The sequence below is a fragment of the Syngnathus typhle genome, linkage group LG5, assembly GCF_033458585.1.
Source record: "Syngnathus typhle isolate RoL2023-S1 ecotype Sweden linkage group LG5, RoL_Styp_1.0, whole genome shotgun sequence".
NCBI lineage: Eukaryota > Metazoa > Chordata > Actinopteri > Syngnathiformes > Syngnathidae > Syngnathus > Syngnathus typhle.
This window is the reverse complement of record NC_083742.1, coordinates 19501416-19517578: the sequence shown is the minus strand read 5'-3', so window position 1 is coordinate 19517578 and position 16163 is coordinate 19501416. Positions and strand designations below refer to the sequence as shown.

Genomic DNA, 16163 nt, shown 5'->3' with positions numbered 1-16163 from the left:
TCTTGCTTTTTTTTCTTTTATCCTGTGGAGCAGGCGGAGGAGGAGACTGTCAGCTTTTCCCCGGCGGCTACCGTATCTCCCCCAGCGGCCTGGCCATCAGTTTACTACGAGAAGTAATTAGGGAGGCACAGAGAGAGTGTTTACTTAATTAAAAGACTTGATGACCATCTGTTTGCTCCTATTAAATGTTGCTCCAACAACGTGCACAAGCTAACGCATACATAGTTTGATAACGGCACCTCGGCGATGACGTCCGGCGGCTTGTCGAAGATTATACGCGGTGCAAAATTGGAATTTCTTTCTGCACACAAGTTGCACGGGTGCAGAGATTGCGCACGGCGAGGAGATAAGTCACGCTGCTCACACAAAGTGGATGACATGGCTGACTCCTGCTGACAGACCTTTCAAAAGCAAAGTGTTTCGCCGCAGCGCTGTTGTCGTCCAGCGGCGCGCAATTCCCGAAGCGCGGAAAATATTCCGAAGCATTATGGCCTCTTTACGTGGGAAATGAAGTATTACAAGCGCCCATGAAAACTCAAACAGGACAATGCAATTGCAGTGTTTTCTATTAACATTTGCAATAAACGCGGGACATTATTGTCCGTGAGGGCCGTCGATGTTCACCCTAATGCGTGGATGCGTTTGTGTGTGCATCCGAAGGAACGGACATGACACCCAACTATGTGGACAGCAGCTTCAGTCAGTGGACCATCTCGCCCTGGTGCACTTGCAAAGGCAGCGGAAACCAGGAAGAGGAGTGCACCAACTTCCTGCAGAGCTTCACTGACAACACTTGCCTGAGTGAGTCACATGTTTTGGAATCGAAGCCTAACCCTTGGAAATAGGAGTTAAGACTTCAGATTGATTAAAATACCGTAATTTTCGGACTATGAATCGCACCGGAGTATAAGTCGCACCAGCCATAAAATGCCCCAAAAAGTGAAAAAAAACATAAATATGTATATACACTACCGTTCAAAAGTTTGGGGTCACAAAATTGTTTGGCTGACCCCAAACTTTTGAACGGTAGTGTAAATATTATTATAATAAAATATTATGAATGAAATATTATAAATTATATCTTATATTTGTATAAGATTATATATAATCTATGAATATTAGTATACATATATATTATAAGATTTTTTACACAGAAGATTATATATATATATATAATCTATAAATAATTATCTAAATAAATATATACACTACCGTTCAAAAGTTTGGGGTCACCCAAACAATTTTGTGACCCCAAACTTTTGAACGGTAGTGTAAATCGCTCCTGAGTATAAGTCGCCCCCCCACCCAAACTATGAAAAAAAAAACGCGATTTATAGTCCGAAAATTATGGTAATTCAAATAATAATGCAGGGGATTTAGAATTCCAATTCGTGACACCAGTCCTGGAACATCTCTGTGGAGTTTGCATGTTGTCCCAGTGCCTGCGTAGGTTTTCTCCAAGTACTGCAGTTTCACCCCATTTTTCAAAAGTGCCCCCAATTTAAATGCTGGTAGCAGGCACGATTTGTCATGGGTGCTACTTCCTTATGTACTTCCAGAACCGTGAGTGCGTTTATTTAGTCGAGTACAATATGCGTCTGAGGACTAGTTGGTGTTTGTCAGAGACTGCTATTGGAGAAATTCAGAAGAGCTAAGTGAAAAAAACGGCAAGGATTCATGTAATGTCAAGTTGTAATAAAAGTTGTCAGCTCGACATATTCATTCAACTTCAACAGACATCTCTTTGCCAGCTTATTAAGTTGGAATTAGTGAATTAAGTTTGTCAGAAAGAAGTCATTTCTTTTCTCCGCTCATCCTTCCCTGGGGCCACATCTGCCCAGACCTTAACACAAAAGAAACCATTTGCATGTCATTTTCACCGGCAATCTGTCAGTGTCACCAAAATCCGCCACAGAATTAAAGAATACATATCTTCTGTACATCTCACGCTCGAGACGACAGCGGCCGCAGCTCGACAAGGTGGCTCGCTCAAACATCCTCCCTTCGCTTTCAGTCACAAGCAGAAAATCCTCCCTTGATACGGCGGCGCTCGGCGTAGTGGCTGCGACACGACACCTTCAACATGTTCCGCCGTGTGGATAAATGCTTTCAGACCATTTCAATAGATTGCAGGGGTTCCCATTTAGCTGAATGTGCAGGATGAGGGATGAGGCTCGGAGCTGAGGAGGCGTCTTGAAAAATAACCCTTAAAATGCAGCAAGCGCTCCTCACCCCCACCGTCGAGCGGAACCAGCGATAAACTTGAGGAGAGAGTACACAATGCTGCCTTTGCTATTGCAACCACACTCCAAGAACGGAGTACATACAAATGTACTGTTGAAACTGGAGACAAGCAATGGAGGTGGCGGCTAAAGGTTACGGACTGTCGTTATCTAGAATCCAAATGTACTATAATTGGCTACCATTTAGAGGTAATTATAAGTGTGCTACTGTTCACGTGCAAAGGGGGCGGGGCATAAACCCACCCGGTTTTCAGACAGTTCCATCTACTTTCTTACTTTAAGGCAGGGGTGTCAAACTCCTTTTTTTTTCCGGCCGCGTTATAGTCATAGCTTCTTTCAGAGGGCCACTACGACTGTCAACCCGAATAAATGTATGAGCACCTCATATTATATCCAGTAAAAGCTACAAAACAAACTGACGAGTAACTCGTTTTCAAATCAGATGCTGGTCAAATATTTAAAAAACAAAAAAGGGATTATTAAAAGTGAAGACAATTTGCAATTCTAGTAATGACACACGGATTTGATACACAATTTGTCTTCGCGGACCACGGCGGGCCGTATCTGGCCCCCGGGCCTTGAGTTTGACACCTGTGCTTTAAGGTGACAAAAAGCCCCGGTAACAAAAAAGTGGGCAAATGTTCATTTTCAAAATGGCAGTGTTTGCATTTCTCAGTCAGTTACAATTAGAATTACCGTTTTTTTCCATGTATAATGCGCACCCTAAAAATGGCATGTTGATGCTGGAAAAAAAGCCTGTACCCATGTATAATACGCATTCAAATTTTGACTCCTACTTAAGTCTGTAAACGTAAAATGATTTCAGAAAAAAGATCATCTTTGGGAACAACCGGATGTTATTCTGCCCGTCAGTATCACGACGCATGCGCTAGCAAACTCGATAGCAAAGAAATGTTTCGGATTTGTGCAGGGTACATTGTGACAGCAAACGAGCAGGTGATCGAGCAAGCGTCTGATACGAGAGCATTGTGTTGGTATGGAGCGTGTTTGAAGTGAACACCAGAGAAGAAAGTGCATCTGTAATGGCAGCCTCCGTATGATATCCGGATTTAAAAAAAAAAATGTTTTTTTTGTACCCATGTATAATGCGCACCCCAGATTTTAGGACAATAAATTAGTTAAATTTTGCACATTATACATGGAAAAAAAACGGTATTCCTGAAATAATATCTCCAATTCAACAAGGCAGACAGACAAATGGTATAAGCCCGATCGATTCAATCTAAGAATCACGTTAGCAACTTAGTTGCATGTTCTAATGGACATTTAGGAGCCCGAGAAGCGCTGGAAGGAGCGATTTTCAGTCGATGTTCAAAAACACATGGAAATAGCTACATATTGTGTTGATTATTAAGCAGCACCCTTTTTACAGCGTGGGGTTTTCATGCAGGGTGAAGCCCGTTAAAAAATGATCCGAGTTTTCTCGCATCCTACGCCTGTTGCACAGATGTGGCCGATTTTTCTCTCTGTAACGTTGAGTAGCCACGATCGCGAAAAAAAAAATGGCAAATCGACTCTGACAATAGAATCTCAGTCCCCGTCCTCTCCTACATCCAAAATCCCCGCACAGTCTTGCGTAGGTGTAAACACCAAGAACTCGAAATGTTTGCGTCCGGCGGGATTAGACCGTTTTGCCTTTTGTTTTGAAGGCGATGAGCGTTCTCAAATCTTTTCAAAGTCATCTGACCTTAAAACGGAGGTGTTTGCCAAGCAATTATATAGCGTCTCTCCGCAAAGCCACACAAGCGTGACGTTTTAAACGGCTGAGGAGCGAAAAGGTACGGCGGCGTGATTTCGCCACGTGTCGGAAAAGCTGAGTGAACGGGGGTTTATCACATTTTTGCAGAGGCTCGCACATGTGCTTAGGCACAACAAATACACCGAAGGCGAAGGAGAAAGCGCCTCATATGTATTCACGGGCTAATGCTGCCCCGTTTGAACCGACTGATTGGCTTGTTTTAAAAAGATTCCATTTCTCCGCGCGCGCAGTGATCGCCAAACAAATTGGGGTTCATCATCTCCGAGTGTGGGCGCAATTGTGTCCGCCATTGACGCTTCCTTATTGAGCGGAGGACACGAAGCAAAGATTTGATGAGCGTGTCTATTGAATCCTTGAGGATTTTCTTTGCGGAAAGTTAAACTGACTACATGAGCACTTACATAAGGAGGCCGCATCGTTGATGATTGAACGCAGGCCAGCCAGCCAGCCAGCGCCGCTTTTCCGCCTCCCCGACGACGGGTTTTAAAAGACAAATCTCAGATTGCTTTTGATTAGTTTGGCATACATCTCTTAATCCCACTGACGTATCAAAACGTTTTGGCTCGCCGTCGTCTTCGTCGCTACGCCGTCAGCACGCTTGCCAAAATCAAGCGGGCGACCGAGCTGTTGGCTCGCGTTAACCGTTTTCTTGTTTTACAGGAAACGCCATCCAGGCCTTCGGGTACGGTCTGGATTACACGGTGAGCAAGAACACGTCTGTCCCCGAACCCTCAGCCACGGTGAAGACTGGGACGGATCGGTTGGTGGCAATCACAGAGCCTCACTTTGTGACCGTTGTTAAGGTAATGAAAGGACCAAAGCTTGGAGCTACCAATCTGGAGCATTTCGGACGAGCTAATACGTTTGTTGCAATTAGATGACGTATTACGTCATCAGCATGATCTGCGAGTATGTTTAATCATATTTGAAAGTAAGTTCAAATATACTCAATACTAAAATCTTAGCAGTAGTATTAACTGCACATGCACAAATAAAAAAAATATACCGTAATTTTCGGACTATAAGTCGCGGTTTTCTTTCATAGTTTGGGTGGGGGGGGGGGGGGGCGACTTATACTCAGGAGCGACTTATATACATATATGGTTTTTTTTTCCCTTTTTGGGGCATTTTATGACTGGTGCAACTTATACTCCGGTGCGATTTATAGTCCGAAAATTACGGTATGTCCTACATTATATTAATATGTTCTAAACTGATGTATTAAAAGATTGTTTTTTCATATTTTGTCATTTTCTCCATTTGGCATTGGTTTCCGTGATACCATGAGGTATTCACGTGCATATGTCAATACCCCGTGGCTTTGTGGGAAAAAATGCTGATTGGAAAAATGCATTGCTGACATCATAACAAAAGTATCAAAATGACTATTAAAAAATATTCACCCGTCAAAAATGTTTGGCAGTTCCGTACGACAGCACGACCATTTTTTGAGCATCACATTTACATGCAGTCTGTATTGTGCAGAGTTTATCTTTGGGTGAAATAAAGGTTTGTCAAGTAGTCTTTGCATACATTTGTCGAAATAGGCCTATTACTTGAAGAACCACAAAATCACCCCTCAACTCGGCAACCATGAAAGGAGGATTTTGCGGCGGTAAAGCCGAGCGCGCCGAGCGCGCCGTCCAAATTCACATGGAATTCAATCTTTATGCCTCTTAAAGCAATTGGCACATCAGATCCCAACATTTCACGATAAGACAGTTTGTGCTACACCCCGGCTGATGACATCTGTTGAAATCATTTCTTTCTCCCGCGCAGACTCAAACGGTAAAAGAAAATGGAAGGTGGGGGTTTTAATCTGGATTAGAGATTCTCAAATGCTGGCCCAGGGCCTCTTTCCCCACTGAATAGCGTCTCCTCGGAACACGGCAGTCAAGTCGAGTGGAACTGGGTTCGACGTGTGCTGCTGCCATGAAAAAAGAAAATGTTTGTCTTTTAATAGAACGATGCACCAGTTTCCATTCAAATAAAGTGTGACAGAAATGACAGGAGCGTTCTGCCAAAAACTCCCCCTCCGTCTCTCTGGTAGAGGGAAGAAATATGTCATGCTGTGCATTCGGCTACGTCAACCCCCCCCCCCCACCACCTCCCCTACTTTAAGACTAATGATGTTTTCTCACCTTTTCAGGAAACCCGTTTACAAATCTTGTCTAAATGAGACTTAGCCGTGCTGCTGACTGTGATTTTATTTTGGTGCGGTTCCAAGAGTCAATCCGGTTATGAATACCATTTCGCACGCCGAATGAATAGCCATCAAGATGATCTATTTGGAGTCTTTCGGAGGGCCTTCACAGTCACTGAACGCCGCCGCATATTTGCGAAGACATTTGAACCTGAACTACGGCTGTAATAACAAATAAATAAATAAAAAATAAAAAAAAATAACAATAATGAGCTGCAATGGTGAAAAATGTGTGCGGATGGGTGGATCTGGGGGTGGCGTTGTTTTCTCCCGAGGATTTGTGTCGACATGACAGTATTGATGCACGGATCTGCGCCTGTCTAACAGCGGCGCGGCGTTTAATTTATTGTAAAAATGGTAATTAGGAAACAATGAGACGTGTGATTACTCAAGCAGGAAGTCGATAATTAGTGAGGGAGCTACGGGGACATTTTGGTCGGCCCCGCGTTCTTCGCCGGCCAATTAAAACTTGTCAGACTCGGATGACAGATAAATTGGGAGAACCTCGTTTGGCTCCTGTCGGCAGATGGTAAAGGACTTCCGAGCGAACGCAAGGCGACGGACGCGCGCACGCTTGAATGAATCGGCATCGGTTGTTTTGGGGGTTTTTGATGCAGCCATGCGTGGATGCTTTGTTGGGTTGATGTACGTTACCGTGCAAAAGACCGAGGCCGCCATTAGATAGGTTGTTTTGGTCATCCTAATAAAACTTGAATGGCATTCAGTGGAACGCAGGCAGGAACTGTCAGATGCTCACTGTGAGCAGCCTCGTTGTCATGGTGACACATTCCTGAAACTTGACTGACAGCTTATACCGTATTTTCCGCCCTATAAGGCGCACCTAAAAACCTAAAATTTTCTCAAAAACCAACAGTGCGCCTTATAGTCCGGTGCGCCTTATATATGGACCAAATTCCTAAATTTAAACTGGCCCAAAGCATTGTGTCATGAAATCAATCATAAGTGGCCCGCTGAAGACTATGAATCATGACTCAAAAAGACTATGGATCATTATTTTATGATTATAAAGTAATTTGTTCTGTCTGAAGTTGAAATAAAAAAGATAAAATGGAGAATGATTTGGATTAAAAATCTGACATGATGCATTAATGGTGCGCCTTATAGTCCGGTGCGCCTTATATAAGGATAAAGTTTTAAAATGGGCCATTCATTGAAGGTGCGCTTTATAGTCCGGTGCGCCTTATAGGCCGGAAAATACGGTATTTAGGCATTTCTCACATCGTCTTTCCAAATTATTTACATTACATACAAATAAATATACATACGTTTTCAATATATGGGCAACTTTTCTTTAATGCCCGATAAAGACAAAACAACAAACAGTGTCAGCTTGAGAATTGTTCCCGATGAGCTGGAGGTCAACTAGAGATCAATACCCGAACTTGTGTATGCAAGCATGTATGGCTGGAGGAGCAAATTCATGTACGGATTGATGCATGAATTTAATGTATGAGCATGTCAAATAACAAGCTATGATATGAGGTGCGGTCAGTGAGGAGTGCAGAAAGTGTATGTGACTCAGCCCACTCGGGTCAGTCATAGTGAGCTCTCAGCAGCTCATTTAGATGCATAATTATTCCGCACGTCACTTCCACTTGGGACTGTGGGCTTTATCCTGTGCCCAGTGAGTAAACATGTGGGCGGAAAGCTCGGCCCTTTGGAAGTCTCAGGGGGTGGGGGGAGTGGTAATGCGCTCATTTGACCAGGTTTTCTGGAGAGGCAACTAGTTAAAGGAGGCCATTTTAAAAACTAAAGTGTTTTTGAAATTAAAAGTGGGCTTGAATAAGTTAATGAAATTCAAGTCGACACTACAATGTAGGAGAATGTCATTTTTAAATTGCTACAGCTTGGGGGGAAAAAAAGGCAAATTTTGCTCAGTTGGTAGGCTTCATTTCTTGTTATATTCTGTATATTTCTTTTTTTTGAATAAATAAATAAATAAATAAATAAATAAATAAATAAATAAATAAATAAATAAATAAATAAATAAATAAATAAATAAATAAATAAATAAATAAATAAATAAATAAATAAATAAATAAATAAATTTTGCTCAGTTGGTAGGCTTCATTTCTTGTTATATTCTGTATATTTATTTTTTTGAATAAATAAATAAATAAATAAATAAATAAATAAATAAATAAATAAATAAATAAATAAATAAATAAATAAATAAATAAATAAATAAATAAATAAATAAATAAATAAATAAATAAATAAATAAATAAAAATACATTTTCTCTGGACCTACGTATTTTGTAACACTGATTTGAGATAAAACCACCGCAACGGAGAAAAAAACAACCAATTGGACAGAAGACGATTGCCAAGGTTTCCTATTTTGTGGCTGGCATTTCAACAGGGGTGTGTAGACTTTTTCAGCTCAATTGAATTCAATCAATCTTGGACAGATGCAAAGAAAACTATCGCAATGCTAACATTGTGATGAATAACATCTATTTGTACAAACCTGCTCAGTGACAAGACGTCCACGCTTTTGTCAACATTTTATGAGGCGGGCTTAAATCTGGAGAGCTGCGGCCGTGTGCATGTTGGCGCGAGGGCTGGAGTAAACAACTTTGGACATTGTGTGCTCGGTCACGGTGTGTAAATGTGGCGGTGTGTTTACGCCTTCTCAAAGGCTTCCGTGCATGTGTGGCTTTTGGCCGCAGCCACAGATCTGGACTCATGTCAACAGGCTGGCGCCACGCATCGCTGCCCCTGCTAATTAATTGGCTTTTAGTTGCAGATGTGTCTGCTGCATTGTCAAAGCTCGCCAGGGCGTTTTTTTTTTTTATCCTCTTCATTTTTTTTGGCAGCGTTTGGTTAAGCATTTACATTCACGCGACAGGCTGTCTATCTTTTCTAGGACAGAAAAATGCCTTTCACCTGTAATCATCATTCAACACCATTTTTTTTATTATTAATATTCTTCTTAAAACTCATTCCATTAAAAACGCCTCGCGGGGAGATAACGTCTCCTTTCCGGGAAAATGGCATCAAGTGCGATTTCTGCAAAGGTTACATCGGAGGAGATTAGGGGACTGGCGAGTGCAAAATGTTTCATGTTCCTTATGATGTGTTTCCGTATTGCTGCGAAGCACCGCGAACGACAAACTGAGCGTGACTGTTTGAACTTGAAGGCAAACTGTTTTGCTCTTCTGCTACGAGAAGCCAAGAAAATGAGAAAAGTTCTCCAAATGCCAACGATTGTTCTCGAAGAATAAAAACATAATAAGGCTATTGTTGTGTGTAGCAATAACATTGCAACTCTGGAGGCCATTTTATTATTTGCTCTGATGTCGTCTCATTGCTTTGCTATAATGCGACCAGCGTGGCACATTTCTCTCATTTTGCACACGAAGAAGAAAAAAAAAAGTTATTTTTTGTCGTCAAACCACATCTGACGAGTTGCTTTTTAATGATGTCGTTCTGACCTCTTCCCACGGTAATGTATGCCTAATGAAATATTGAAGCCAATCCCCCAGGCGATGCTAGCTTCACTAGCTTTGCCTTGCAGTGTGTTTTTCTTGTAAATAAACTCCGCAATGATAGCTTAAAAAAACACACACACACAACAACAACAAAAAGAACGTGTTGGCTCGACCTGAAAGAGGCGACACACAAAGCGGCGCCGGCTACAACTAAACACGTAACAACACATTTTGCTCCAGTGAAGATTTCCCATTCGTGCCAAAGTGAATCCTCCCATGCGTTAAAGATCGGCCACTTTCTGACTCATCATTTTCCCTTCTTGCGCTCGGACAGCAGCCCGGCCCGGCCGGCGTCACCTCCCTCCCGCCCCGAATCAAATGCCACGACGTGAGAGCGAGCGTATGAGTCACGTCTAACCTTTACACGTCTAACTCTCTGCATCTCTCCCTCAGTATCCCGAACAGAGAGACGACGGGCCCGACCAACCTCAGGGCCTGCCAAGGGATGAGTGCGCCTGCGTGCGTGCCAACGTCTGGGCTCTGCTTCCCGGCCTGGCTTTGGCGCTGCTCCGGGCTCACCATGCCTTATAGAAGTGCCAGGAGGGGGAAAAGAGGTCACCCTCCCACAAGCTGATCCCCAAAAGCAGAAGGTGTTATTTCTCGGACTGATATTAAGGCGGCGGCATTCGCTGGACATTCGACATGAAAAAACAACTTTGAACGAAAGAATTAAAAAAAATAATAATAATGGAATGTTGAAGTTAAATGCTTGACTTTCATTTGGTGTCATCCTACCATGGACCACATGGATGGCTACAAAAGGACCCTGCTAGCAGGAGGGCCATCTCCCTCCCTCCCTCTCGGTGAAGGAGGGAGCCGTCCGTGATGATCAGACTGACAAAGAGAAAACGGTCACCGAGAAGGTTTGGAAGGAAATCTCGGCCATCGGCCTGGTTTTTATCGTCTTTGGCTCAGTGACTTGAGGGGGGGCCCGGGGATGACGATTACAGCGTGTTCATTGTAAACTGTAATCTGTTAAAGCTACTCAGTGTTCTAATTGTTCGTATAGTATTTGTGATCATAAGAACAAACAAACAAAAAAAAAGAAGACATCATTTTGAGTGCCCCAGTGCTGCTTGACAAACGTTGTTAATGGTTCTTTGCTCATTTGAGATCTTGCTGTTAACCACCATGGCAGTACATAGCACATATGAATATCTGTCTCTATGTATTTAATGGAAAACAAAAAAAACAGGAAAATGAACACCTTGCTTTCTTTATCTCAGCCAAAATGGTATCTGCAGTACCGTCAAACTATGATGACCGTGTGTTGACTTTGAAATGGATTTGTTACTCATGTAAAAGCCTTCATTATCTGCGTTTTAATGTGTCGAAAGAAGGAATGATGACAAAGAATGTATACAGGAATGAGATTAAATGAACTATGTCTGCTTAGAAAGCCCGACGTGTGAGTGATTTGACGTGTTTGTTGAGACAATCAACACCGTGGGTGGTGTGGCTGTGGGTAGAAAAAGTCGACACACCCCTGCTCAATGGCAGGCTTTTGTGATATTTGTAAGAAAAAAAAAAAAGCCCAAATACATTTAAAAAATAAATAAATTCCACCATGTATGGCATCCTAACGTGTAAATTGCACAGCAACGGATTGTAGAGAAAATTTTACATTTTGCAATTCAGGCCAACAATTTCAACCTTTGTGTCAATCCAAAAATATCTCCCAAACACATGAAAAGGTTATGAAAGGGTGTGCACATATTTGCAACGACATTTCACTTGCTTATTTTTATTTATTTATCATTGATTTGCCATTTTTCCTATATTACAAAAGCCTGGCATTTGTGCAGGGGTGTGTAGACTTTTTAAAATCCACCATACATGCCTGGAGGAAGAAGTCATCAATTACAATGAGAAGGCAAGACAAAAAAAAAAAATCTTGCTTTGAAAAATGAAGGAAAGCTATTTTTCACTGTCCAGTTAAATCTGATGTTTGTGCTGAATTTTATTGATAAGAGTCGTAAGGTATTTTGCAGTAAAGCTTTTTTTTTTTCTCTCTCTCTCTCCGCTCAGTTTGATGGACTGTTTATCTGTATGCTAAAGTTGCCAAGTGTAGTTGCTACTGAGCTTAGCTGCATATAAAGATTGGATATTAGAAAAAGGCTTGTCTGTTTTTTCTCATGTTTTATTGTTTTGATTTTGTCGACAGCCAAAGTAGACAGACCTCCAGTACTCAAAATTGTGTCAAAGCTAAAATTTAGTAACTTTCCTCGTGTGCGAGGTTCCTCTTGTTCTGGGTGTGAATCTTGTTCAACCATACCGTCTATTTTTGACAATTTGATTTTTTTTTTTCCTTTCAAAAAATATAGAACGACAACAATTAGGGAATGTAATAACATTTTTGGCCCAATTCAGTGGACATTGTGCTGCTCAGTATGTGTACATATTGGCCACAAGGGGGAAGCACAATTCAGCCACGGATATCGTAGCCGGACTCGGCTCGTCACTATTTACCTTAGCTATTGCGATTGTCTAGGTTAGAGATAGTTAAGATTTTCATAGAACATCAGAACAGAACTGATAAAAACAAAGGATCCCAAAATCTTGTATTTTGCGCTAATTGCAAATACATTAAGGGCTTTTTTTTTCCCGACAAACTGTCACTGTATTTCCAGTACTGCCAAATAACAAATTTGCATTTTTCACACAAAGTTCTCCTAATAATGGTCTGGAAAGGAACATACTTGCAGACGGAGGGTTAAAACGCATCGGAGGAAACAACTGCTTTTTCAAGCCATGTAACGGCTCCGTCGCGGCCGCTCTCATCTCACGACAGCGACTAATGATGCCGCTCGCTCGCTCGTCCAACGGCCACGCTTCCTCACAAGGATGGAACGCTGGCTTGTGGGCTGGCAATGCGATGCGCATCTGTTTGCAAGGCGCTTTCAACTTCATCATTTGATGGCGGCTTAAGAAGAATTTGCTTTTTGAAGTCAACACAGTGCAAGTTGCGTGGGGAGGGAAGTTGCACGGGCCGCACAAACACCAGATTGTGCCACCTGATTGCCATTTGAACATTGGCCAACTGTTAAATAGTGGTATTTTATAAACATTAGGACTGAACTGCTGTCATAAAGTATGCAGTGGTTGGGAAGGAATCACAAAGGCATCGCAAGGAACACGTTCACAGCGCTGTCGCTTTGTGCAAAATGGAGTAAATATTAGTAAACAGAGCTTCCGCTGGAGCACGGTGAAGTAGATCTCTTGCCAAAGCAAACATTCTGCCAAATGTAAACCACCTCGTAAATTGTCCTGGGGCCCAATACCTCCCATGGAAATGTTCTTTTTGCTCGCCTGGATTCCATCAGAGCGAACACTGGCAGCTAAAAGCAATACATCATGTTTGTCCAAACTGAACATCCGATTATTCCGTATAGGCGGACTTAGTCAAATGTGTTTGCTCTGCGGTGGAAATAGGTTATAAATAATTGTGAGGAGAATGCCATTATTGACTGCAGTGGTCAGTTCCAGTGGGAAATGAAAAGACGCTCTAATCCGGCCAAGTTTACTGCTTCGGGTCTCAGGCAGTCAAAACTGCACTCATTAGAGGGCTTATCTAAATATGAATAAAAAGAAAAACATTGAATAATGCTGTGTTGTTGTTACATTGTTACACACACACACACACTATTTCATTTTTATTGTATGTGGTCAGTCATGTGTGTCAATACTTAAAGTGGCATTTTTGTTGAATTGATTTTAATTTTATATTATTCACTTTTTAGTTATGACGTGTGTGGTCCTGTGTAACTGATGAGAAATTGTGCCAGAAAAGCTTTTTTTTTTTTTTTTAAACTCATGAACACATGTTGCTTTCCACCACTGACCATAAATCAGAATGTTGTCCTTTCCAAAAACAAATACATAAACAAACAAAACAAATACATCTGTTTGGCATACCTAAACAGGCAATTAAAATAGCAGCTGAATTAAGGGTCCCGACCCTGCACAAAAGAAATGAATCAAATATTCATGGCCTCGACCTAAGTTTGAGGTGAAAAACACTGCGGATCAGCACTTCCTTAATGTGACTCAAGAGAGTTCTTATGCAGGACTTGCGCTACAAGCAGCACCATTTAGACACATTTCCGACATTTGAAGAGTGCAGCGCTGAGGTAGGTGGCTTGAAAAGAGAAATAAAGTGCTTTTAAAGCAGGAACAAGTGCTGTGCGGCGGCGGCTGCTGCTTGCGCTAGTTAGATGCACAACCAAAGTGATCGGGATGTGCGTCTGCACCATTTAAGCTCCCCAGATAGAAATGCGGAGGACACACGGCCGTCCGAGTTTGTGGAGAAGACAAACTTTGAAGCGCTTGGAGGCGCTCCTTTTGTGGCTGTGTCCAAGCGTCCGTTCAAAGTCGTGCGCATGTGGATGTGATTGAGAAAAGGAAGCTTGAAAAGGAGAATTTGCAGGAAAAGCAGTATTCATTGACGGTAATACATTCCAAAGTACCCCCGAAAAATCCACAATGTTGAAATAGACCATTTAGAAATCTCTAGATTTGTTTTAATAGCATTCACCGTTTTTTTAGTGAAGGTCTATCACACTAAAAACTACATCTATAATTAGAGAACAAGATCAATACCGTAATTTTCGGACTATAAGTCGCGTTTTTTTTCATAGTTTCGGTGCGGGGGCGACTTATATACATATATGTTTTTTTTTTCACTTTTCTGGGCATTTTATGGCTGGTGTGACTTGTACTCCGGTGCGACTTATAGTCCAAAAATTACGGTAACTCAAAAATATTGTACAGTAGCGATCTCTCAGGGGGTTCCAGTAAACAAAAATATCTTTTTTTCCACACCAGCAAACCTATCTCACAATGTCATCAATAATCCTGCCTCATTATGAATTCAACCTATAAGCATCACTTTGTGTAGGAATAAAAAGCAGGATGACATTGAATATTTTTGCCGAACAAACTACGACTAGGCTGAATTTACCGACTTAAATATGATGAGAGCGAGAAAGAGAGAGACCAGCTTTTTTTCTCCCATGCCGAGGCAGATACTAGAAGACATTGGGGGGAGGGGAGATCATTTGGGCCATGGGAATGAGAAGAAGCGTCAGGTAGCTGTAGCTTCACAACTGATTAATGAGTCAGTGGGATGATGTCGCTTATCAACATTCCGCACATGTTGGTGAGAGATGGTTTAGGCTCGCAATTTTGCAATCACACGCGACTTTCATCGCTATCCCATCATTGCGTTGTTGTTGTTTTTTCCTCAAAATGCCACGGATGCACACTGACGCAATCGGACCCCCACCTCGAAAATGGCAAACATTTGGCGGGTCCGCTAGCTTAAAAGTTCTCGGCACGCGCGGCGGCTTTTGTTTGCGAGATTAGCACAGGAAATGATGTAAACATTCGTAATGTGGAAAGTTGTCGTGGATTTAAAAAGTACAGCGCGCTGACAAGTGGAAAACATCCTGGCTAGAATATTTGGTGATGGACACGGAGGCGCTTAAAAATATATCCCATTCCCAGTTGACACGGCTGAATGTTTGATAGCAACGCAGATTGATCCAGTTTGATATGCAGTGCGGATTTGTTCCTTTCATAAATATGTATCCCACGCTTCAGTGACTCTCTAAGCCGTCGTGACAGGAGCCTGCTTTGACAAAAGAACAATCATCATCTTTAGCGTCATTAATTGCAACTTCTGCACGCAAATTTACAAAAGATCTTCGGCAAATGACACGCCGGAGGAAGCTACGGCGGCGGGGAGCAATTTGGGGCTTTCCGACAACATTGGAATAAACTGCAGAGTAACAAAATTGTCTTTTGGAATTGTTTGTATCCAAATTGTTGGGTCTCCGGAGTGCCTGCCCGCCAAACAAGTGTGAAATTAAACAATCGAGTCAATCGTTCCTTGTCTGCTTGTTTCTGAACACATGAGATTCCTGAGTTTTGGTGGGCGGTTACGATATCAATTTCGTTTACATAATCACCACACAGATTCTTCACCCGGGAACTGATTAGGTCAACTGGACAATTTGGAGCCACTTTCGAGCCGAGACCGAAGTCCGGCTGTTTGACTGAACCGTCCGAAACGAAACCGTGCAGAACTAGCATACAAAAAACCCACACTTCCACCACATATGTGGTTAGCTCGAAACAACAAGGTAAGCAAAGCTGCAACAAATAACCTGCAGGTCACATTAGATGATGCAGTGGTCCAACACTTTTGCTGCTTGCAAAAAATGAATGTTCAGTGTTCAGCATAAAAATCCATTCCTTTAACCTCTGTCACAAACATTTACCAATTTAACTACTTTTACTTAAAATAAAAAAATTAACTTGATGACAGTAGGGGAGCCTGGAAGGAAATGAATTTAACCTTTGAAAAAGTGCAGATGTGGTTTATTGGCTTTCCAGGGTAATTAGCTCAATTAAGGACGTTA

The 16163-nt window shown here is 42.0% G+C and overlaps 1 protein-coding gene across 1 annotated transcript in view; it reads left to right on the top strand.

The window, feature by feature from the left end:
* Window positions 1-11311, top strand: part of LOC133153963 (GDNF family receptor alpha-2-like) — a 47687-nt gene extending 36376 nt beyond the window's left edge. Inside the window, exons 6-8 of the mRNA XM_061278317.1 lie at window positions 661-801; window positions 4684-4826; window positions 10135-11311. Of these exons, the coding sequence (XP_061134301.1) occupies window positions 661-801; window positions 4684-4826; window positions 10135-10272 (422 nt within the window). The 3' untranslated portion in view covers window positions 10273-11311. The remainder of the gene's footprint in view (window positions 1-660; window positions 802-4683; window positions 4827-10134) is intronic.
* The last annotated feature ends 4852 nt before the right edge of the window (window positions 11312-16163 follow it).